Source organism: Schistocerca cancellata, chromosome 1 (genome assembly GCF_023864275.1).
Source record: "Schistocerca cancellata isolate TAMUIC-IGC-003103 chromosome 1, iqSchCanc2.1, whole genome shotgun sequence".
Classification (NCBI taxonomy): Eukaryota; Metazoa; Arthropoda; class Insecta; order Orthoptera; family Acrididae; genus Schistocerca; species Schistocerca cancellata.
In genome coordinates this window covers 673,715,355-673,741,625 of record NC_064626.1, presented here as the reverse complement: position 1 = coordinate 673,741,625, position 26,271 = coordinate 673,715,355, and the positions used below count along the sequence as shown (strand labels likewise).

Below are 26,271 nucleotides of genomic sequence, written 5' to 3'. Positions count from 1 at the left end.
TAGGGAAACATTTTGTTCAGTGATTAACTTACATCAACCGCCAAATAAATTTGAAAAACTGACTGCAATATTAGAGAGAGCTGGCCGGCCAGAGTAGCCGTGCGGCTCTAGTCGCTAGAGTCTGGAGCCGAGTGACCGCTACGGTCGCAGATTGGAATCCTGCCTCGGGCATGGATGTGTGTGATGTCCTTAGGTTAGTTAGGTTTAATTAGTTCTAAGTTCTAGGCGACTGATGACCTCAGCAGTTAAGTCGCATAGTGCTCAGAGCCATTTGAACCATTTTTTTAGAGAGAGCTGTATGTGAGGTCAGTGAGGAAAGCATGAAACTGGCTGATAGGGAAGCAGTGGAAGAAAATGATGGATGTTCGGATATTGCAGTTGGACGTGATGGAAGTTGGCAGAAAAGAGGACATACATCTCTGAATGGAGTAGTGACTGCCACGAGTGTAGATACCGGTAAAGTGTTAGATGTGGAGATAATTTGTAAATATTGAAATGTTGTAAAGTCAATGAACATAATGGACACAACTGTGTGGCTAATTTTAGAGGAACAAGTGGTGGTATAGAAGTTCATGGAGTACAACAAATATTTCATCGCTCCATAGAAATAAGAGGTGTACGGTACACCAAATATTTGGGAGACGGTGACAGTAAGGCATACAACAATGTGGTGAACTCTAAGGCATATCGAGATGCCATTATTAGCAAAATGGAATGTGTAGGACATGTTCAAAAACGTTTGGGAACAAGGCTGAGAAAACTAACTGTTGATATCAGAGGAAAAAAATTAGAAGAGGGAAAATTGTTGACCAGACAGGTCGGTTAACTAAAACTGAATTAGAAAACTTGCAGGTATACTATGGGCAGGCAATTAGCAGAAATAAAGAAATTCTGGAGGCAATGAAGAGAGATGTTTGGGCCATATTCTTCCATAAGTCCTCTACTGATGATAAGCCATGTCATGGATTGTGTCCATCAGGAGAAAATTCGTGGTGCAAATACAATAGGGCTCAGGCAACTGGAGAATCTTATTCTCACCAGCGTTCTCTTCCTGCTGCTGTTATTACAGCAATTAAACCTATTTTCAGAGACTTGGCTCATCCTGACCTTCTAAGGAAATGTCTGCATGGGCAGACACAGAGCCCAAATGAATGTTTCAACAGCATAATTTGGAACCGCCCTCCTAAAACTGTGTTTGCAGGCATGCATACATTGAAACTAGGAGTCCATTATGCTGTCATTACATTCAATTGTGGTAATACTGGAAAGTGTCGGGTACTGAAATAGCTGGGAATTAATCCTGGTGAAAATATGATACGGGGCTGCAACATTGCGATAAAATGAGGATAGCCGATGCACACAGGTCTGCAACTAATATGGGCAAGAAAGCAAGACAAACATCCAGGAAGGTGAAAAAGAAGCTGGAAGACCTGCTAGAGGCAAAAGAAGGGCCATCACATGCAGCAGGACAGTTTTAATTAACTGTAAGTAACAAATTTCAAAAGTCTGAACATTTCTCCGGTATCCGACCGGGTAGCGCCGTAATTTTGTGGAGAAATTACGACGCTCCCCGGTCGGATGCCCGAGAACTGTTCAAATTGGAAATACGCCGGGAAAACTTCAGATCGCAAATTTCAAAAGTTTTTTCTTTAAAGTCAATTTCCCGCAAACTAAAATTTTCAGAACATATGCCCCATTATATCAGAAACTATCATAGATGAATGATGTTTTGAGAGACTCTGCATAACATAAAAAGCCACCTCCGGTACTACATTCATTAATATTCCCCCATTAGGAAGTTCACAAAAAATATTTTCTGCCGAAACTAACATGGGTTAGATAGGCAAGGTGTGGTCCCTTTAAGAACAACAGTTTTATAAAACATTTGCCAGCTTATTGGTAAGCAGGAAGCAGCCTTTTGCATACGACACAAAGGTATCGGTCGTCGAAAATTTGATACTCTAATTTAGCGACCTAAGGAGTAACCAGCACTCAGATATGGTCTAGGGTACACTACGTGTCATTTTTGATGGTCTTATGATACTATTTTTAATTTTTATACCGTTAGGTTGGACGGCACTTGAGATAGACAGTAGGGAGTTTAGAATCTTGAATAATAATAATAATAATAATAATAATAAAGTGATTCCATTAATTAATTCACGACAGCGAAATGTACTGTCGTCATGAACTGTAAAGCTTTTCCTTCCTCCGTCTTCCCCTATTGTCATTTCACCTACATACATCACACAAAAATCTCTCATTACGTGGCATCATAACCCACCAGCTAAAAAGTGACTGACTGAACGTGACGTGTAAAGTCAGTTACTTTTTAGCTGGTGGGTTATGATGCAGAAAGAGAATGCTGGTGAGAATAAGATTCTCCAGTTGCCTGAGCCCTATTGTATTTGCACCACGAATTTTCTCCTGATGGACACAATCCATGACATGGCTTATCATCAGTAGAGGACTTATAGAAGAATATAGCCCAAACATCTCTCTTCATTGCCTCCAGAATTTCTTTATTTCTCCTAATTGCCTGCCCATAGTATACCTGCCAATTTTCTATTTCAGTTTTAGTTAACCGACCTGTCTGGTCAACAATTTTCCCTCTTCTAATTTTTTTTCCCTCTGATATCAACAGTTAGTTTTCTCAGCCTTGTTCCCAAACGTTTTTGAACATGTCCTACACATTCTATTTTGCTAATAATGGCATCTCCATATGGCTTAGAGTTCACCATATTGTTGTATGCCTTATTGTCACCATCGCCCAATTATTTGGTGTACCGTACGCCTCTTGTTTCTACGGAGTGATGAAATATTTGTCCTACTCCATGAAGGTCTATACCACCACTTGTTCCTCTAAAATTAGCCACATAGTTGTGTTCTTTATGTTCATTGACTTCACAACATTTGCAATATTTAGACATTATCTCCACATCTAACACTTTACCAGTGTCTACACTCGTGGCAGTCACTACTCCATTCAGAGACGTATGTCCTCTTTTCTGCCAACTTCTATCAAGTCCAAGTGCAATATCCGAACATCCATCATTTTCTTCCACTGCTTCCCTAGCAGCAAGTTTAATGCTTTCCTCACTAACCTCACATACAGCTCTCTCTAATATTGCAGTCAGTTTTTCAAATTTATTTGGTGGTTGATGTAAGTTCATCACTGAACAAAATGTTCTCCCTGCAGCCATGCCCTTGCCAATTGCTCGTAAGGCATAAACTAGTTCTAATGTTTATTCCATAAGGGCCACTTGCATCTGGTTTTGAAGAACTCATAAATGAAATCACAGCTGAGCATTTAGTGCAAATTAAATCCAAAGCAATTGCTATGCCTCTTTTAGCACTGGCACTCTCACAAATTTTCACACTCTGTGACACACCACACTGTCTACATTGTACGAATTACGGTACCAGTTATCAAAACTGCAGCTCTGACCAAATTTACGGTGGCTTCAGCAAAGCTTGCGGGCAATGTGGTACGGCAAATTTATGACCGAGCACGGAGGTAGCTCGCAAAGTGTTCGCAAGATGTGTAGGGACTAAAAAAGCCAAGAATGCTGATTGTGTCAGCCTTAAACTCGGTAATTCTTTTCCTCACACAAAAATTTTCACTGTTCTACAAACTCCCCCCGATCGCTACCCGTGGAGTAGCACTCACCGGTGTCCTTGGCGACGACGCTGAGGTTGTAGTGGTCCGCCTGCTCGCGGTCGAGCGGCGCGCGCAGGTAGAGGCGGCCGGTGGCGGCGTCCAGGCGGAACAGGTGGCTGCCGTCGCCGCGCAGGCTCAGCGAGAAGGCGGCGTGGCTGCCGGCGTCGGCGTCGCTGGCGCGCACCGCCCGCGGCTGCAGCCGCACCTCGGCGCCCGGCGCCGCGTCCTCCCGCACTGCGCCCTCGTACCGAGCGTGCTCGAACGCCGGCGCGTTGTCGTTCTCGTCGTCCACGAACACCGTCACCTGCCGCACGCCAGCCCCTTCACTCGTCCTCTCCCAGTCTACCTCCCTCCAACTCTCAATCACTTCTCTCACTAGGTAAGTGCTTCGCTCGTCTGAAACTTTCCCATTATGACAGAATAACGGACGTTTTATACTGACAGAAACCGTAAGTGCCTTGACCGAAAGATACCGATCTGGCACAAGGGACGCGGGGCATTGTACCAAAAGAGTGCACAAACATATAATTGCAGCGCAATCACTGCAGAACAAGTGGTGACGAGATGGACTCACAGAAACAGTATGGCAAAAAGAGTAGACACTGCTCGTTCCAGAAGGATCTTGGGATTTTTCGACTCGTTCTGACGAATAGACAGAGATAAAGGCAGATTGTCACCACAGACTGTTGGGAACATAACACTGGAAGTTGAGTTGAGATCACAAGTTCCCATGAGACATTTATCGCTGACACCCAGTCAGCAGGGACACTGAGTGGCAGTCTCTGGCACTCGGCGATATAAAATTTCCTGGTAAATTAAAACAGTGTGGCGAAGTGAGCCTCGAAACCGGTATCTTTGCCTTTCGCAAACAGGTGATCTACCATATGAGCTATGCAAAATCGACACATAACTCGCCTTCCCAGCTTTTCTTTAGTTAGTACTTCATATTTAATACCCAAGCAAAAGGTCACAGGCTCGAGTCCCACTATGGTACACAGTTTTAATCTGCCAGAAAGTTTCAAATCAGCACACAATCCGCTACGGAAGGAAAATTCATTCCAGTCTTTCCTCTGTTTGTGGTGACCAGATCGACGCCATTGTGTTCGTAGACGACCTGGTGAAAAGTCGCAGGAGGCACATGAATTCATGTTGTGGGGAACTATCGAATATGACAACAGGACTGATTTGGTAATTGCTGAAGGAAATCTCAATGTTCTCGAGTATTTAACAGGAATAGTGAACCGTTTTGTCATATCTTTGATGACAAGCATACGAAGTTGCTTATTCCAACAAGAAATTGGTACAATTCACACCAGAAACGCCTCGAGAAATGTATGGATTCCTGCCTGGCCTGGGTGGTCCTCTGATTTGTCACTCACAGATCATGTGTGTAATGCAACTGGAAGACATGTACATTTTCTTACAGCCATCAGTCTTCGTGCACTGATGCGGAAGAAATTTCTCAAGCTGACATTCAGAGTTTGTATTGTGATAACTCCGTCAGCGGCCACTTTCACTGACTCACAGCGCCAGCTGCCTGGGACGAGGGGAAAGTCGGATGTCATAGGGCGACTGCCTGAGACGTGTTCTGCAAACACGCAGACGGTCGGATGGAGGATGCCCTAGCCTTGCTTAAGAAAGGACACTTTGCGAAGAGCCTATCGGACTATGGGAAGCGTGCCGAAAACTGATGGACCCCTGCAGCCGCTGGGATAGATCACAGACACAAAAGCGTCAAGAATGCACACGTGGAGGCTTGTGAATCGTTTGGCCCGCAGCAGCCGTTTTTACATACCTTAAAAAGCGAGAACGTGTCGACAATTATACACCCCACAGATACTGGGACAGAGCGTACACACAAAGTGTCAAGAATTCGCACAGAGAGGCATTTGAAACCAAATATTTGCGGGAGAAACCAGTCTGCTGAACAAAGTTTTTCCTTGGCAGCAATGAGGATGCTTATAAATCACGAACGCCAACAGTTTTTTAGACGAAGCACAGACGTCAGGCTGTCCAGGCCTCATGCAGAGACAGCCGTTACAAGGAAGTGTTGTGTGGCTGCTTTCACAGCAACTTAAGAACGCAGAAAATCATCGAAGCAATGTGCGACCAACACTGGCAACAGCCTTGACAGTGAAGACGTGCTAACGCGCCAATTCCCTATTCACACACTAGCCCATGCAAGGCCGACAATTTCAGTTCTGCACTGTGAGACATGGTCATGAAATGGCGTTCAGTCATTAGGTATCAGGGCAAAATTTAGTCCACCAATAGAAACGCCGAGAGAGGAAAATTTCTAGGAGTCGTTGAGCTTGACGGAATGGTGATGGAGGGGGAGAAGGGAGTCAGTGAGACCGTGCGGAAGCAAGAGGACGCGTGGGCACTTCGATCCATCGCCAGCATCCGCCTCTCGACACCGTGATATCACAGCTTCGGCCACGCAACCCACAACATGGAGATCCTTCCGTGCCTCGCCACCAATCTGGGACATGGAGGCCAGCAGCTGACTGGACTCCGCGCAGCTACGAGGAAACACGTCGTCGCCACCATGTCACCATGATGCAACAAATGACTATGAAGAATGGTGAGACTGTTCATTCCCCCTCCTTCCCTTTAATAACTGAGTCGTTTCCAAGCTCAGTCAAATCTCTTGAGATCCGTAATTTAATTTTAAGTGTAAAAGGTATTGTAACAAACGCAAGCAATTCGAATTTTAATACTGTAACTAACGTGTTCCGTTCGTACATCAATCCCCTCTTCTCATAACCTTTTGTTGTTTGAGGCCTAGGGTGGGGCAATATCATTGTTAATTTGCATGGTACGTGAAATCACAGAGAATTTTGGAGGATTTCCTACATTATGGCTCCCAACAAGGGGCAATGTAATTATAAATCTGTATGTCAGTTTATGTGAAAGATCAAAGAATTCTCGAACCACTATAGTATGCATCCCAGCAAGATGAAAGCAGTATTCTATCGGTGGCTACAGTTATCGGTCTATTATTGCTGAACATCGGTTCTGATTGGAATACCCTTTATGTGAGGAACATTTCCACAAAGTACGCTAAATGCTTAATGGTGTAACAGTTTACCATTCCCGTCAGTTGATGAGGCCCGTGAATTCTAATCGTTTCGGTTCACTTTATGAACATGCATGACATTACCGATGGGCTAAGATTTATCCAGTACATTTAAATTAATCAGGCAGGAGCCCCCAAATCGCTTGGAGTTACCGAGAATTTTGCCACAGACAGGTCCACAGGTATTACTGTAGTACCTGGACAGGTCGTACGGGCATGCATTGTATATTTTCGCCTGTTGGTCAATGTGTCATTAGTGCAACAATAGCGCTACTCACAATCAGAGGGACGTGACAAATTGACACCTTAACAGAACTTGGAGTTCACGAATGTCTGAAGAAACTGAAAAGTAGTCAAATTATGCAGGAATGCTTTTAAAGAGGAACATTCTTGACGAGACCGTGTCTTTTAGAGTGGTAAAGAAGGCATAGCTGAAAAGAAATTTGGTACCAGATGTGCGGTTGGCGGAACGAATAATGCGAGTTGGGAAGTCAAATGTATGACATGCTCGTAGAAAATTTCTCAGAACGCCAGGGAAGAGATCCTCCTACGTAGGGCAGTACTGTCGTCGCAGGCTCCAACCGGGAGAAGCTCTCACGTGAGTCTATCATCAGCTGTGCACCGCCAGTCAGGATTCCATTTCTCTCAAGTCAGTAAAAAAGACTCTGCTGATTCTCAGAGTTACAATACCATATCAGGCATATTATTGTTTCCTTTCTCCAGTTTTAGTGCGACAGAATAAGTTATGTAAATGATAACTGAAACCAATCTTACTGGGGTCCCAACAGACATTATTGAGGAAACAAAACAATTACAATACTTCATCTGGAACACATCATACCGCATACAACTGAATTTAATATTTAACTGGTAAATATATTAAAAATAATTTATCCAAAAATGAAGCCTTCAGTAAATCCATAGTCATTACCTTTCTTATGCTCGACATATTTACATGAAACTTATAATTGTACACGCTTTATTTTTTATATCTTTTGTAGTTTAAGGTCTTGGTTGAATGTCCTCTGTGTAAGTTGTACAAAACACTAATAGCCCTGCTTGCAAAAAAGCTGTCACGAGCAGACACAAAAATGCAAAAAGATAAAAGATTATTTACTAAGATTATAGTTGCTAAGGTTTGTTTTGAAGTCACCGGCATCTTTCGCTTCAGTTTCGCCACTTGCTTATTTAAAGAGTTTCTCATATGGCCCACAAGACAGAGTTGATCGCGTTCCGGAGCTTTCTACCGCTAAGAGATATGATATGGTCACTGGTAATCCGATCAAAGACTTCGCTGGCAACGCTGATCATTTGCCCACACTGTGATATTTCCCTAAAGTGATTTACACGAAACTAAGAAAAATCTAATCGAGTTGGCCGGACGGTGGCCTGGGCCTCCTTTTGCCAGATTCAGTCCAGTTTCTCAGCCACAGGGCCACATCGCACAGTTGCAAAGAAGTCCGCTGTCATTTAGGACAGTTTACACCGCTGTTTCATTTGTATGTCTCTCTCTTCATTCGCTTGTTTGAGAAAGGGAGGAAGATTACCGATTCATGTCGATCAACAACGAAGAGATTAGAATTGGAGCACTAGCTACGACAGAAGGATAAAGGCAAGAATGTCAACCGTGTCCTTTCCGGAGGAATCATCGCACTATGTGTCTTACGGGATTTGAGGAAACCATTCAGCCTTTTAATATGGATGAACAGAAACGAATTGAAACGACCGCTTTCCAAAAGCGAATTCAGGGACTTAACCACTAAGCCATCTTGCTATGCGTTTATCTCAAACTGTGACATGTGACACTGTAATGTGTATGATTAGTTCACGTTGATACTCCGAAACAAACGAAGACCTTGATTAATTTGTGACATTTGCTATTGTTTCTAATGAATCAAAGCATCAGTTCGACCAAAATTTTTCTACGACCGGTATCGGTCTTTAGGGCATTTTCAAGTGTTCACAACGGAACAACATGAGCCCCGCAATTACAATCACAGCAAAGAATATTTCAATGTCGTCTACGGAGTGTCAGATTGGATATTATAAAATAAACCGCAGCGTTGAACACCCAGTGTCGTTTATTTCCAACGAACCAATCTCGACTTCAAGAGAAACAACGTCGTCAACTGAAACCGCAACAATGAAAATATCACTCTCTTAGAGCATTTTGAATTCACGATGTCGGAGGGACCATTGTCTCTGACATTTGTGAGTGTGTTACGGGCGGAAACACTTGTCCCATTTCGATTACCAAAGCTGCTGTTGGTGTATCTATTTACGTATCGGCTAACTTTATGTGCTGGTGTCTGATGCCACATTCAACAACAGATTATATGGATCCGACAGTATTACTAGAAATTAACAGATTTGGCATTCATGTTCGGACACATGTACGTGCGGGAGAAGGAGACTACAAAATATTAACATACGCTACGTTACCACGCATTGCCCTCCCCCCTTCCCCCTCCAATAAATTCCATTGGTACTACTGTAGTATCGTACGGGATGGCGCCTGCACGCCTGCTACCCTTCTTACAGCCTTGTACCGGGAGTAGCCGACTTACTCACTCGCTCGCTACACGGGTACTGGCGAGCACAAGGAAACAATCTGACGTTTACATAACCAGACGGGTTTTTCTTCCTTTCAGTCTCCAGCGGTCGCCACGCGTCCTGTTAGCGCTAATCTCACACCGGTGCTGGCACCACATTGCTGCCACCAAACGCATACTCCTGGCGCTGGTCACCCTATATTTCCGCTATCCGGTTATAAAGTTCGCGGCTCAACCGATTTACAACAGTTACACATCGAGTCACCCCGTGGCAGAATGCCGACTGTCCAGTGCCCCTGTCGGAGCTGCAGTCGTCGATCGCACAGTCTTTGCGGACTGACGTTCTTCCGAAGATCGAATAGCACATCGTCGGCACGTGTCACACCTCTGTGTCCTCACAGAACGCCTCCTCTGCACCACTTCGTGGGTTGTCATCTCCCAACTAGCGCCTCGCGGGGCACCACCTGCTAGGGACTTTGTCCACAACTGAAGACTGAACATCAGGCAGAAGACCGCGGGTCAAATTGTCGGACAATCGCCGTGTGCCTTCTCCGCATCTCTTCGTGGAACGTCGCTTCCGTCATCGTGTCCGGGCTGTCAACCTGCTGGCCATCATCCAACCACTGATCACGGTCACCTATAAACAGTCAAAGAAAATTTCACTGTGCAGCGATGCACTTTATGTGCAGTCCTAAGGGATCGTCTGCACACCAAACAGCGCAGCGGCGCATCAAGAAGGCTCTGACCTGTGCGCCAATGTAAAGAGCGGGCAGAGCCACACATCCAGGTTCAGCGTCCCCTGTCAACGCTGACTTAAACAGCGGCCCATCGCCTGTCGGGCCCAGTTCGGTCGAAGACTACGAGAGCATCACCACTGAGTAATAGGAAGACGATACTTAGCAAGAGTTCAGCGAGTAATAGTAATGTGTAAAAGTATCTGCATATAGGAGGCACAGGAAGCATATCAAGCCACCTCATAAAGAGAATTTAAGTTGTATTTCTTTCCTTTTCAGAAAGAAAGTACTATATTAATCTGCAAGTGTCATGTACAGATCATTTTGGACTCCTGCCACCGGCTATCGCAACTTCTCTCCGTCCTTGTTTATGTCGGTGCCGACTCCCATAGTAGCCGACACAACACTTTAATTCTGCGCGAAGTTGTGCATCTAGAGGCTACTGATCTAGATATTCCGATACTTCTACGGGAAATTTTTAATGGCAACATCACTACCATTTCAAATTTCATTGCGTTCATGGAAAAAAATTAATTTGAGCTCGTGTATCTATATGTCGGAAAACAAAACCGCACTAATATGCCATTCGTTATAAAATCGAGTGTCCTTTCCTTTGCTTCTCTATATTGGCTGCACTCTGTTTGGAACGTTAGGAGCACAAGCTCAGTTCTGAATGTCGGACTGGGATGTTGACCCCGTTTCACTAGAAACGACTGTGGCGCGAACACATTCGTTTCCAATTAGCAGACACAACAATAAACTGCCGAGTAAGTCAATACTCGACTGTCTCGGCGGTTGATGTTTCCACGGTGTCTGACTGCATTCCGCTAAACTGTACGCCTTGCGGAAGTTTAAACGTTATATCAGTGCGGGATATCGGTCTTCTATGCTTCGAGGTGTAGGTCACAGCGTGTGATATTCAACGATTAGTTTTATTTAATCTTCACGCGGTACAAGATCAACTCACATGCCCAAAAATTGGGGCTGCTGATGCAGAAACAGAGTAAACAAGTTTCTACGCTACGTCTCAGACAGGAGATGTATGCTTTCCGCTGTTGGAACAGCAAGCCAGGGAAGTGCTGCGGGCTGCCGCACATGGATGTCACAGGCGGTTTAATCAAACGTCATGATTGGTGATATGTATAGATTACGGCAGCGGCCGTGTCTCAGGCTTTGAAGGGCGATATCTCAGTCCATGAGCGCACAGTGCATTGTGGTAGCAGCAGGTCCTCGTATCATATCAGCAAAGGACGTGGCAATACTACAAGATCGAAAACAATTACATTTCCATAATTTTTAGTACATTTCTCTTGGAGCACAGCTGTTTTCTATTACTTAAAATGAAAATGTAGAACCGCAAGAAAAAAAGAAGGTTCTTGCGGTTGTGACTATTCATTTTTTTATTACATTTCCGCTTGTGAATGACACTTTTATATAGGTAGTGCAGTCGCAGTCGAAAAGCTATTTCTGATTATAGCACTCTCGATCACGTTATGTCTTCAGACTTCATGTTTTTTCTTCATACAGGAAGTCTTCATCAGAAAGTCCAAAATAACTTTCGAATAAAGTTTCGCCACTGAGAGAGTCTAACCTACGCCTCTAGTATGATGTCGAATTCACATGCGAAACTCCGCAACATAAATGATCTTGTTTCATTAAGGCAGTTAAACAGCATATTTTGGAACTGCACCGTTTCATTATGAAAATCACGGAATACAATTTTGATTCGCACACATGTAATCCAATGCGATGCTTAGACTGCTTCTACCAGTCGATAAGTGAACAGCATGAGTGACGTCCCGTAAATTACGATGATGATGATGTTTGGTTTGTGGGGCACTCAACTGCGCAGTTATCAGCGCCCGTACGAAGTCCCAACCTTAGCTCAGTCCAATCTCGCCATTTCCAGGGATGATAATGAAATGATGAGGAGAACATAAACACCCAGTCATCTCGAGGAAGGTGAAAATCCCTGAACCCGCCGGGAATCGAACCCGGGACCCCTTGCTTGGGAAGCGGGAACACAACCGCGAGACCACCAGCTGCAGACGTCGTCCCGTAAACGTCACTGTCAAAACTTACTGGTGTTCCGGTACTTAATCAGTGCTGTGCAAGATACATTCATTGGCTTGATCGACTTTCCAGCAAATTACAACATTCCATCCCAACCTACACCTCGGACTATGTTACAGATTAGGTCCTGACGGCAAAATTCATTTCAGAAGTCAGTAAAAATAATATTATATAAATACTGAAATAAAAATTCGCAGTGTTATGAGTGATAGTGAGTAAGAAATCTGTTAAATGGGCAATAATGTCAGCTGCCCTCACAAGTCTGCCTGCTCCAGTAAGCATAGCTAGTGACGTGCATCCCTCCCACCATCCACTACCCCCCCCCCCCCCCCCACTACCGATCCACGGCCCCAGTGCACAGCGCAGCAGCGTCTACAGCGTCACTACCGAGCGGTGCTTTCAGAGGAGAATGGGCAGAATTGCACATCTATGCATTGTTCTGTTGAAATATGGCATGGACACTATGCACAAAATTTAATTATTTTGTAACATAACTTATCTTCTCTGTTGTCAAACATAGATGTTCCATCCCCTACTTCCTACTCTTAGGTGGTTACGTCCTAAGGTAGCCTGTGTTCAAGCTACAGGGTGTTTAAAAAATACCGGTATATTTGAAACGGCAATAAAAACTAAACGAGCAGCGATAGAAATACACCGTTTGTTGCAATATGCTTGGGACAACAGTACATTTTCAGGCGGACAAACTTTCGAAATTACAGTAGTTACAATTTTCAACAACAGATGGCGCTGCAAGTGATGTGAAAGATATAGAAGACAAAGCAGTCTGTGGGTGCGCCATTCTGTACGTCGTCTTTCTGCTGTAAGCGTGTGCTGTTCACAACGTGCAAGTGTGCTGTAGACAACATGGTTTATTCCTTAGAACAGAGGATTTTTCTGGTGTTGGAATTCCACCGCCTAGAACAGTGTTGTTGCAACAAGACGAAGTTTTCAACGGAGGTTTAACGTAACCAAAGGACCGAAAAGCGATACAATAAAGGATCTGTTTGAAAACTTTCAACGGACTGAGAACGTGACGGATGAACGTGCTGGAAAGGTAGGGCGACCGCGTACGGCAACCACAGAGGGCAACGCGCAGCTAGTGCAGCTGGTGATCCAACAGCGGCCTCGGGTTTCCGTTCGCTCTGTTGCAGCTGCAGTCCAAATGACGCCAACGTCCACGTATCGTCTCATGCGCCAGAGTTTACACCTCTATCCATACAAAATTCAAACGCGGCAACCCCTCAGCGCTGCTACCATTGCTGCACGAGAGACATTCGCTAACGATATAGTGCACAGGATTGATGACGGCGATATGCATGTGGGCAGCATTTGGTTTACTGACGAAGCTTATTTTTACCTGGACGGCTTCGTCAATAAACAGAACTGGCGCATATGGGGAACCGAAAAGCCCCATGTTGCAGTCCCATCGTCCCTGCATCCTCAAAAAGTACTGGTCTGGGCCGCCATTTCTTCCAAAGGAATCATTGGCCCATTTTTCAGATCCGAAACGTTTACTGCATCACGCTATCTGGACATTCTTCGTGAATTTGTGGCGGTACAAACTGCCTTAGACGACACTGCCAACACCTCGTGGTTTATGCAAGATGGTGCCCGGCCACATCGCACGGCCGACGTCTTTAATTTCCTGAATGAATATTTCGATGATCGTGTGATTGCTTTGGGCTATCCGAAACATACAGGAGGCGGCGTGGATTGGCCTCCTTATTCGCCAGACATGAACCCCTGTGACTTCTTTCTGTGGGGACACTTGAAAGACCAGGTGTACCGCCAGAATCCAGAAACAATTGAACAGCTGAAGCAGTACATCTCATCTGCATGTGAAGCCATTCCGCCAGACACGTTGTCAAAGGATTCGGGTAATTTCATTCAGAGACTACGCCATATTATTGCTACGCATAGTGGATATGTGGAAAATATCGTACTATAGAGTTTCCCAGACCGCAGCGCCATCTGTTGTTGAAAATTGTAACTACTGTAATTTCGAAAGTTTGTCTGCCTGAAAATGTACTGTTGTCCCAAGCATATTGCAACAAACGGTGTATTTCTATCGCTGCTCGTTTAGTTTTTATTGCCGTTTCAAATATACCGGTCATTTTTGAAACACCCTGTATCTCCATACGAAATTTAATCGAGATGGGTTCAGCAGTTTAGTCGTATAAACTTAACAGATAGAGCTACTTTCGTGATTTAATAATATTCTACATCTACCTGGATACTCTGCAAATCACATTGAAGTGCCTGGCAGAGGGTTCATCGAACCAACTTCACAATTCTCTATTATTCCAACCTCGTATAGCGTGCGGAAAGAATGAACCCCTGTAACTTCCCGTACGAGCTCTGATTTCCTTTATTTTATCGTAGTGATCGTTCCTTCCTATGTAGGTCGGTGTCAACAAAATATTTTCGCATTCGGAGGAGAAAGTTGGTGATTGGAATTTCGTGAGAAAATTCTGTCGCAACGAAAAACGCCTTTCTTTTAATGATTTCCAGCCAAAATCCTGTATCACTTCTGTGACACTCCCTCCCATATTTCGCGATAATACAAAAAGTGCTGCCTTTCTTTGAATTTTTCCGATGTACTCCGCCAGTCCTATCTGGTAAGGATCCCACACCGCGCAGCAGTATTCTAAAAGAGGGCAGAAAAACGTACTGTAGGCAGTCTACTTAGTAGGTCTGTTAGATTTTCTAAGTGTCCTGCCAACAAAACTAAGTCTTTGGTTAACCTTCCCCATAACATTTTCTATGTGTTCCTTCCAATTTAAGTTGTTCGTAATTGTAATACCTAGGTATTTAGTTGAATTTACGGCTTTTAGATTAGACTGATTTGTCGTGTAACCGAAGTTTAACGAGTTTCTTTTAGCGCTCATGTGGATCACTTCACACTTTTCGTTATTTAGGGTCAACTGCCACTTTTCGCACCATTCAGATATCTTTTCTAAATCGTTTTGCAGTTTGTTTTGATCTTCTGATGACTTTATTAGTCGATAAACAACAACGACATCTGGAAACAACCGAAGACGGCTGGTCAAATTGTCTACAAAATCGTTTATATAGATAAGGAACATCAATGGGGAACGCCAGAAAACACTTCTGTTTTACTCGATGAGTTTCCGTCAGTTACTACGAACTGTGACTAAAAATGGTTCAAATGGCTCTGAGCACTATGGGACTCAACTGCTGAGGTCATTAGTCCCCTAGAACTTAGAACTAGTTAAACCTAACTAACCCAAGGACATCACAAACATCCATGCCCGAGGCAGGATTCGAACCTGCGACCGTAGCGGTCTTGCGGTTCCAGCCTGCAGCGCCTTTAACCGCTCGGCCACTTCGGCCGGCCGAACTGTGACCTCTCTGACAGGAAATCACAAATCCAGTCACATAACTGAGACGATATTCCATAATCACGCAATTTCACTACGAGCTGCTTTTGTGGTACAGTGTCAAAAGCGGCTTCCGGAAATCCAGAAATACGTAATCGATCTGAAGTCCCTTGTCAATAGCACTCCTCACTTCATGTGAATAAAGAGCTAGTAGTGTTTCACAGGAACGATGTTTTTAAACCCATGTTGACTGTGTGTCAATAGACCGTTTTCTTCGAGGTAATTCATAATATTCAAACACAATATATGTTCTAAAATCCTGCTGCATATCGAGGATATTAGTATGACGTATAGATTAAACACATTAAGGGTTGTATAAGCATTGTATTCATTACTTTTAATCGTATTACGCAGAAAGTAATAATCAAAAAATGCATTTAAACAAATATGATACAGCTCAAACGTGAAAGAGTAAACAGCTTCTTCAAGGATTTCAAACAGACATCGGCGACTGTTTTAGATAGAATTTTAAATCAAGGTATCTTTTTTCTCAGTGATCCGATTCCGATGAACTAAACACCATACGTTCACCCAAGCTACGCTCAAGCTACCTGTGAAAACATCGTCTAGCAGTCTTGGAGATTAGCGTGTTCGAACAGAGATAGATATAGACACGATAGTTGTAGCTAAAACTTTGAATTGCGATATCTTCTTTTCTGGGATCCGATTTTGATTAAATGTAGGCGTTATGTTGCCCCAAGCTAAATTAAAATTACCAATGAAAACACCTTAAAATTCGACCAATAACTTTGGAGATTAGCGTGTTCAGACAAACAGAAAGACAACGACGGTTTCACAGTTTTATTGTTAGTATAGGAAATATCCGTATTTGACAGTTTTCTTATTTAGACTACGAAAACATTTTTTTTATTAGACCAGTCCTTTTCAAAAATGTTCAAATGTGTGTGAAATGTTATGGGTCTTAACTGCTAAGGTCATCAGTCCCTAAGCTTACACAATACTTAACCTAAATTATCCTAAGGACAAACACACACACAGATGCCCGATAGAGGACTCGAACCTCCGTTGGGACCAGCCGCACAGTCCATGACTGCAGCGTCTAAGACCGCTCGGCTAAACCCGCGCGGCCCAGTCCTTTTGTTACTATTTGTAGTGCAACTGTCTCGGCGCACGGGACGTCGGTCCCTGTGTTTGTGGCAGTGTGGGTACCTGGTAGACGGCGGCGATGCCCCTGGAGGTCTCGGCGAGCGCGGTCAGGTGGAAGACGTCCTGCCGTTCGCGGTCGAGCGGCCTCTGCGCCAGCAGCGAGCCGTCGGCCCCCACGGCCAGGCTGCGCGCCGCCTCTTCGTGCCCGTTGGCCAGCGTGTAGCGCACCTCCGCCCCCAGTACTGCCTCCTGCGCCGGGGGCGGCAGCCGCCCCACCACCGACGCCGGCTGGTTCTCCAGTACGTGCAGCTCCACTTCCCGCCTACAGAACAACGCAGAAACAACAAGTTATCACCATGGACCTTGCCGTTGGTGGGGAGGCTTGCGTGCCTCAGCGATACAGATGGCCGTACCGTAGGTGCAACCACAATGGTGGGGTATCTGTTGAGAGGCCAGACAAACATGTGGTTCCTGAAGAGGGGCAGCAGCCTTTTCAGTACTTGCAGGGCAACAGTCTGGATTATTGACTGCTCTGGCCTTGTAACATTAACCAAAACGGCCTTGCTGTGCTGGTACTGCGAACGGCTGAAAGCAAGGGGAAACTACAGCCGTAATTTTTCCCGAGGACATGCAGCTTTACTGTATGGATAAATGATGATGGCGTCCTCTTGGGTAAAATATTCCGGAGGTAAAATAGTCCCCCATTCGGATCTCCGGGCGGGGACTACTCAAGAGGACGTCGTTATTAGAAGAAAGAAAACCGGCGTTCTACGGATCGGAGTGTGGAATGCCTTAATCGGGCAGGTAGGTTAGAAAATTTAAAAAGGGAAATGGATAGATTAAAGTTAGATATAGTGGGAATTAGTGAAGTTCGGTGGCAGGAGGAACAAGACTTTTGGTCAGGTGAATACGAGGTTATAAATACAAAATCAAATAGGGGTAATGCAGGAGTAGGTTCAATAATGAATAAAAAAATAGGAGTGTGGGTTAGCTACTACAAACAGCATAGTGAACGCATTATTGTGGCCAAGATAGACACAAAGCCCATGCCTACTACAGTAGTACAAGTTTATATGCCAACTAGCTCTGCAGATGATGAAGAAATTGATGAAATGTATGATGAGATAAAAGAAATTATTCAGATACTGAAGGGAGACGAAAATTCAATAGTCATGTGTGAATGGAATTTGTCAGTAGGAAAAGGGAGAGAAGGAAACATAGTGGGTGAATATGGATTGGGGGGAAGAAATGAAAGAGGATGCCGCCTGGTAGAATATTCCACAGAGCATAACTTAATCATAGCTAACACTTGGTTCAAGAATCATAAAAGAAGGTTGTATACATGGAAGAATCCTGGAGATACTGAAAGGTATCAGATAGATTTTATAACGGTAAGACAGACATTTAGGAACCAGGTTTCAAATTGTAAGACATTTCCAGGGGCAGATGTGGACTCTGACCACAATCTATTGGTTATGAACTGTAGATTAAAACTGAAGAAACTAAAAAAGGGGCTAATTTAAGGAGATGGGACCTGGATAAACTCACTAAACAAGAGGTTGTAGGGAGTTTCAGGGAGAGCATAAGGAAACAATTGACAGGAATGGGGGAAAGAAATACAGTAGAAGAAGAATGGGTAGCTCTGAGGGATGAAGTAGTGAAGGCAGCAGACGATCAAGTAGGTAAAAACACGAGGGCTAATAGAAATCCTTGGGTAACAGAAGAAATATTGAACTTAATTATGAAAGGAGAAAATTTAAAAATGCAGTAAATGAAGCCGGCAAATGGGAATACAAACGTCTCAAAAATGAGATCGACAGGAAGTGCAAAACGGCTAAGCAAGGATGGCTAGAGGACAAATGTAAGGATGTAGAGGCTTATCTCACTAGGGGTAAGATAGATACTGCCTACAGGAAAATTAAAGAGACCTTTGGAGAAAAGAGAACCACTTGTATGAATATCAAGAGCTCAGATGGTAACCCAGTTCAAAGCAAAGAAGGGAAGGCAGAAAAGTGGAAGGAGTATATAGAGGGTTTATACAAGGGCGATGTACTTGAGAGCAATATTATGGAAATGGAAGAGGATGTAGATGAAGACGAAATGGGAGATATGATACTGCGTGAAGAGTTTGACAGAGCACTGAAAGACCTGAGTCGAAGCAAGGCCCCGGGAGTAGACAACATTCCAATAGAACTACTGACAGCCTTGGGAGAGTCAGTCATGACAAAACTCTACCATCTAGTGAGCAAAATGTATGAGACAGGCGAAATACCCTCAGACTTCAAGAAGAATATAATAATTCCCATCCCAAAGAAAGCGGACGTTGACAGATGTGAAAATTACCGAACTATCAGTTTGATAAGTCACGGCTGCAAAATACTAACGCGAATTCTTTACAGACGAATGGAAAAACTGGTAGAAGCCGAACTCGGGGAAGGTCAGTTTGGATTCCGTAGAAATATGGGAACACGTGGGGCAATACTGACCCTACGACTTATTTTAGAAGCTAGTTTAAGAAAAGGCAAACCTACGTTTCTAGCATTTGTAGACTTAGAGAAAGCTTTTGACAATGTTAACTGGAATACTCTCTTTCAAATTCTGAAAGTGGCAGGGGTAAAATACAGGGAGCAAAAGGCTATTTACAATTTGTACAGAAACCAGATGGCAGTTATAAGAGTCGAGGGGCATGAAAGGGAAGCAGTGTTTGGGAAAGGAGTGAGACAGGGTTGTAGCCTCTCCCCGATGTTATTCAATCTGTACATTGAGCAAGCAATAAAGGAAACAAAAGAAAAATTCGGAGTGAGTATTAAAATTCATGGAGAAGAAGTAAAAACTTTGAGGTTCGCCGATGACATTGTAATTCTGTCAGAGACAGCAAAGGACTTGGAAGAGCAGTTGAACGGAATGGACAGTGTCTTGAAAGGACGATATAAGATGAACATCAACAAAAGCAAAACGAGGATAATGGAATGTACTCAAATGAAATCGGGTGATGCTGAGGGAATTAGATTAGGAAATGAATCACTTAATGTAGTAAAGGAGTTTTGCTATTTAGGGAGTAAAATAACTGATGATGGTCGTAGTAGAGAGGATATAAAATGTAGACTGGCAATGGCAAGGAAAGCGTTTCTGAAGAAGAGAAATTTGTTAACATCGAGTATAGATTTAAGTGTCAGGAAGTCGTTTCTGAAAGTATTTGTATGGAGTGTAGCCATGTATGGAAGTGAAACATGGACGATAACTAGTTTGGACAAGAAGAGAATAGAAGCTTTCGAAATGTGGTGCTACAGAAGAATGCTGAAGATAAAGTGGGTAGATCACGTAACTAATGAGGAGGTATTGAATAGGATTGGGGAGAAGAGACGTTTGTGGCACAACATGACTAGAAGAAAGGACCGGTTGGTGGGACATGTTTTGAGGCATCAAGGGATCACAAATTTAGCATTGGAGGGCAGCGTGGAGGGTAAAAATCGTAGAGGGAGATCAAGAGATGAATACACTAAGCAGATTCAGAAGGATGTAGGTTGCAGTAGGTACTGGTAGATGAAGAAGCTTGCACAGGATAGAGTAGCATGGAGAGCTGCATCAAACCAGTCTCAGGACTGAAGACCACAACAACAACAACTCGTAATACACTTTGCACTGAGGTGACAAAAGTCGTAGGACACCGCCTCGAACCTCTTTTTCCCAGGCATGGAGCAGCAACTAGACGTGGCGTTCACTCAACAAGTTGGCGACTGTCCCCTTCAGAACCACAGGACTGTGCTGTCTCTATAGTCGTCCAGAACTGTAAAACTGTTGCCGGTGCAGGATTTTGTGCGCAAACTGATCTCTTGATTCTGTCCCAGCAATATTTGATGGGAGCCACGTCGGTCGAAGTTGGTGGCTAAATCAAATACCGGGTGATCAAAAAGTCAGTATAAATTTGAAAACTTAATAAACAACGGAATAATGTAGATACAGAGGGAAATATGACACACATGCTTGGAATGACATGGGGTTTTATTAGAACCAAAAAAACACCCCATATTGCTAGACGCGTGAAAGATCTCTTGTGCGCGTCGTTTGGTGATGATCGTGTGCGCATCCGCCACTTCCGTCATGCTTGGCCTCCAAGGTCCCCAGCCCTCAGTCCGTGCGATTATTGTCTTTGGGATTACCTGAAGTCGCAAGTACATCGTGATCGACCGATATCTCTAGGGATGCTGAAAGACAACATCCGACGCCAATGCCTCACGTAACTCCGGACATACTTTACAGTGCTATGCTGTTCACAACATTATTCCTGGACTACAGCTCTTGTTGAGAAATGATGGTGGACATATTGAGCATTTCCTGTAAAGAACATCATCTTTGCTTTGTCTTATTTTGTTATGCTAATTATTGCTATTCTGATCAGATGAAGCGCCATCTGTCGGACATTTTTGAACGTTTGTATTTTTTTGGTTCTAATAAAACCCCATGTCATTCCAAGCATGTGTGTCAATTTGTACCTCTCTATCTACATTATTCGGTGTTTTATTCAATTTTCAAATTTATACTGACTTTTTTATCACCCGGTACATTCCCACTAACTTGCAGAATATTTAATACTGAATTTTGTCGTGGCTCGTAACCGCACATACGCAAGTATCCCGCAAGCGGATCTACAGCTACCTGAGTGCTCTGCAGTTCGAGCTCCAAGTGCCTGGCACAGGTTTCATCCAACCAACATCAGACTACTGTTTCACTCCCGAACGCGCTCGACAAGGAACAGTTTATTCCTTCCGTGCGAGATCCTACTTCTATTATTTTACAACGGTTATCATTTCTCCCTATATAGGTGGGCGATATCAAAATATTTTCGCATTCCGAGAAGGAAGTCGGTGACTGTAGCTTCGTGAAAAGATCTTGCCTCAACGAAAAACACCTTTGTTTTAATGATTGCCATGCCAACTCATGTATGATATTAGCGACATCCTATCCCCTATTTCGCAACAGTGTAAAATGAGCAGCCCTCCTTTCAAATTTTTTGACATTATCCATCAATTCTGTCCTGCAAGAATCCCATACCGTCCAGCAATTCTAAAAGAAAGAGGACGGAGGGCGGTAAAGTACAGTGGGAGCAGTCTCTATACTCCAGTTGTTGCATCTTCTAAGTGTTCTTCCAATGAAATACAGTCTTATGTTCGATCCCATACAACATTTTATGTGCGATCCAATTTCAGTTATTCATAATTGTAATTCCTTGTTGCTTCATCGAATTGACACCCTTTTAATTTGCGCTATTTGTCGTTTGATTGTGCGGTTGCTACATTTCGCACCATTCGGATATTCTGTCTCAATCTTTTTGCAGATCTTTTTGATAATCTGATGATTTTACTAGATGGTAAATGAAAGCTTCATGTGCAGTCTTAGAGTGCTGATCAGATGGTCTCCTAAATAGTTTATACAGATCATGAATTTCTATAGATCTGGAACAACAGTGGGACTATAACACCTCGCGACTTTTCATCAATTACCACGAACTGTGACACCGATGACAGGAAATCACAGTCGTACAGCTGCATCGATACTACACAGACACGTAATTTGATTGAAAACCTGCGCGTGAGTGACGGTATCAAAAGCATTCCGGAAATATAGAAATATGGACTCAATTGGAGATCCGCTGTCGATGACAGTCTTTGCTTCATGTGAATAAAGAGCCAGGTCTGTTTTACAAGAACGGTATTTTCTGCATCGGTACTATGTGTCACAACACCGTTTTCTTCGAGCTGATTCGTAATGTTTGAAAACAAAGTATGTCCTAAAACTCTATGAAAAATTTATGTTAGTGACATGGATCTGTAATTCAGCTGATTAATTCCAAATGTTCAAATGTGTGTGAATTTCTAAGGGACCAAACTGCTGAGGTCATCGGTCCCTAGCCTTACACACTACTTAAAGTAATTTAAACTAACTTTTGCTAACAACAACACCCACACCCATGCCCGAGGGAGGACTCGAACCTCCGGCGGGAGGGGCCACGCAGTCCGTGACATGGCGCCTCAGACCGCTCGGCCACACCGTGCGGCGATTAATTACAACTCCTTTCTTGAGTATTTGTGTGACCCGTGCAACTTTCGACTCCTTAGCTTGACACGTGAGTAAGGAGGTGCTGTCACTCACTTGATGTCCTGCGGCTGCGCCCCGTCCAGCTTGACGACGTGTATGGTGACGTTGGTGACGAGCGCCACGTCCGGATCGGCCGCCACCACCGCCTCGAAGTCGTACAGCGTGGGCGCGTACTTGCCGATCTCGTCCACCACGCTGATCACGCCCGACCGCTCCTCCACCGCGAAGGGCACTGCGGCAGCCAAGGCAAGCCCAGACACTTCACAACATGGTCACTGCCGTATTACTGCTCCACACAAAAACTAAGCTGCTACACATAAACACACCAGACAAAACATTAGTCATCTGTAGGAGACGCCACGCTAATACCCTGTCACACCAGCCTTCATAACGCCATCAACTCGGCCAGGAGAGGAGTCCCCAAGTTTCTTCAAGTGAGCCACATCCATTTAAAGCCATTTATTTGTTATTAGACCTGGCAGAGCTACCGACCGCTCCCGGTAGCTGAGTGGACAGCGCGACAGAATGTCAATCCTAAGGGGCCCGGGTTTGATTCCCGGCTGGTCGGAGATTTTCTCCTCTCAGAGATTGGGTGTTGTGTGTCCTAATCATCATAATTTCATCCCCATCGACGCGCAAGTTGCCGAAGTGGCGTCAAATCGAAAGACTCGCACCCGGCGAACGGTCTACCCGACGGGAGGCCCTAGTCACACGACATTTACATTTGCAGAGGTACAAAACTGCGAGGTCCTTGATTGTCACGTTACTCCCAAATAGCCCCAGATTTTTTTTTCAAGATTAAGATATTGGCAGTTTAAGGGACCACTCGAATTGCGGTAGGGTGCCTGTGTGTTCACCAAACCAGAAATATATGCGTGCAGTCCGACAAACACGCCTTGAGTCTTACGGCAAGACCGCTGTCTCTAAAGCGTATTCATGATGAACAAGTAGAAGAACGAGCAACACTTCATCAACGAGAATGTTCAAATAAATATCCTTCTTCATGTTCATAGTAACATCAGTGAATGGGGTCCAGTTCATGGTACGAAAAATATTCCAAAATATTACACAACCATGTTGTTTGTTGTTGTGGTATTCAGTCCTGAGACTGGTTTGATGCAGCTCTTCATGCTACTCTATCCTGTGCAAGCTTCATCTTAGTGTATTCATCTCTTGGTCTCCCTCTACGATTTTTACCCTCCACGCTGCTTTCCAATACTAAATTGGTGATCCCTTCACGCCCATGTCCTACCAACCGATCCCTTCTTCTAGTCAAGTTGTGCCACAAACTCCTCTTCTCCCCAATCCTATTCAGTACATCCTCATTAGCTATATGATCTACCCATCTAATCTTCAGCATTCTTCTGTAGCACCACATTTCGAAAGCTTCTATTCTCTTCTTGTCAAAACTATTTATCGTCCATGTTTCACTTCCATACATGGCTACACTCCATACAAATACTTTCAGAAACGACTTCCTGGCACTTTTATCTATACTCTATGTTAACAAATATCTCTTCTTCAGAAACGCTTTCCTTGCCATTGCCAGTCTACATTTTATATCCTCTCTACTTCGACCATCATCAGTTATTTTGTTCCCCAAATAGCAAAACTCCTTTACTACTTTAAGTGTCTCATTTCCTGATCTAATTCCCTCAGCATCACCTGACTCAATTCGACTACATTCCATTATCCTCGTTTTGCTTTTGTTGATGTCCATCTTATATTCTCCTTTCAAGACACTATCCATTCCATTCAACTGCTCTTCCCGGTCCTTTGCTGTCTCTGACAGAATTACAATGACATCGACGAACCTCAAAGTTTTTATTTCTTCTCCATGGATTTTAATACCCACTCCGAATTTTTCTTTTGTTTCCTTTACTGCTTGCTCAATATACAGATTTAACAACATCGGGGAGAGGCAACAACCCTGTCTCGCTCCCTTCCCAACCACTGCTTTCCTTTCATGTCCCTCGACTCTTATAACTGCCATCTGGTTTCTGTATAAATTTTAAATAGCCTTTCGCTCCCTGTATTTTACCCCAGCCTCCTTCAGAATTTGAAAGAGAGTATTCCAGTCAACATTGTCAAAAGCTTTCTCTAAGTCTACAAATGCTAGAAACGTAGGTTTGCCTTTTCTTAAACTAGCTTCTAAAATAAGTCGTAGGGTCGATATTGCCTCACGTGTTCCCATATTTCTACGGAATCCAAACTGACCTTCCCCGAGTTCGGCTTCTACCAGTTTTTCCATTCGTCTGTAAAGAATTCGCGTTAGTATTTTGCAGCCGTGACTTATCAGACTGATAGTTCGGTAATTTTCACATCTGTCAACGCCCGCTTTCTTTGGGATGGGAATTATTATATTCTTCTTGAAGTCTGAGGGTATTTGGCCTGTCTCATACATTTTGCTCACCATATGGTAGAGTTTTGTCAGGACTGGCTGTCCCAAGGCTGTCAGTAGTTCTAATGGAATGTTGTCTACTCCCGGGGCTTGTTTCGACTTAGGTCTTTCAGTGCTCTATCAAACTCTTCACGCAGTATCATATCTCCCATTTCATCTTCATCTGCATCCTCTTCCATTTCTATAACATTGCCCTCAAGTACATCGCCCGCCCTTGTATAGACCCTCTATATGAAATAAATTACACCCTCTACAAACTTCAGGTTCAACGCTTCACTGGGCCATCGGTGCATTCGCCGTTCTGCATCATTAAGAAAGAGATGAAATACAGAGTTGGCGGACCACACTAGCGACACCAGTCATTTACCGTGCAGATTCTAAGTTGTTTGGCCCACTGAACACATACAGCTTTGGTAAATAAGAACATATGGGAGCCATGACAGGGTATTGTAAGTTTTTATTTTACAACACATGATCTTCGCTGCCACATATTCTTATTTACCAAATATCATGTGCAACATCTTTATGTTAGACTTTGAGCAACGTCTTTCACGAGCTTCCATAGCATCCAATTTTCTTCGCAGAGTTCCCCATTATATTGGCTGACATGTACCTGTAATGACTGACAGCAGAATTTCCCGTCTGGTTTAAAAATGTCAGTCGGGCTAACTTTGTAGCCCTTCTTATCATTCCTGAAAATACTGGACGCTAAACAAGTTACGCAGTGCAACAGACAGCGTCACATTTTAAATTTGTATTTACTGAGTTCTTGAAAAAGTGAAAACGTGTTCTAGCTGTGCCCTATGAGAGTAAAATTTCAGTTTTAATGTTGGTGCAAAGTTACATTGTCAATCAGCGCAACTTAAGACCAGTCTTTACAAAACAGAACATTTTTCCGGTATCTAATTCTCTGGGTATATTCAGATCATGCCAGAAGGCAATCAAGTGTTAATAAGAAATAGAAACAAAAAGTGTAAATTCAGTACAGCAGATTTACTTTCAAATAATAAAATATTTGTATCGACCTGGCACTGTCAACTCATATCACTGTCCTCAGAAGCTTTCTTCACAACCAAAGCAATTAATATGCTTATATGGATATGGTGTCTGTTCTTTCGGACATGTCCGAAAGGTTTCGGAGATGTCCTAAAGAACAGACACCATATC

The 26,271-nt window shown here is 43.7% G+C and overlaps 1 protein-coding gene across 1 annotated transcript in view; it reads right to left on the bottom strand.

Annotated features, from left to right (window-relative positions):
- Window positions 1–26,271, bottom strand: part of LOC126092881 (cadherin-89D) — a 407,126-nt gene that overhangs the window by 70,663 nt on the left and 310,192 nt on the right. Inside the window, exons 13-15 of the mRNA XM_049908645.1 lie at window positions 22,758–22,935; window positions 16,671–16,929; window positions 3,671–3,965 (exon numbers count right to left, since the gene is read on the bottom strand). Of these exons, the coding sequence (XP_049764602.1) occupies window positions 3,671–3,965; window positions 16,671–16,929; window positions 22,758–22,935 (732 nt within the window). The remainder of the gene's footprint in view (window positions 1–3,670; window positions 3,966–16,670; window positions 16,930–22,757; window positions 22,936–26,271) is intronic.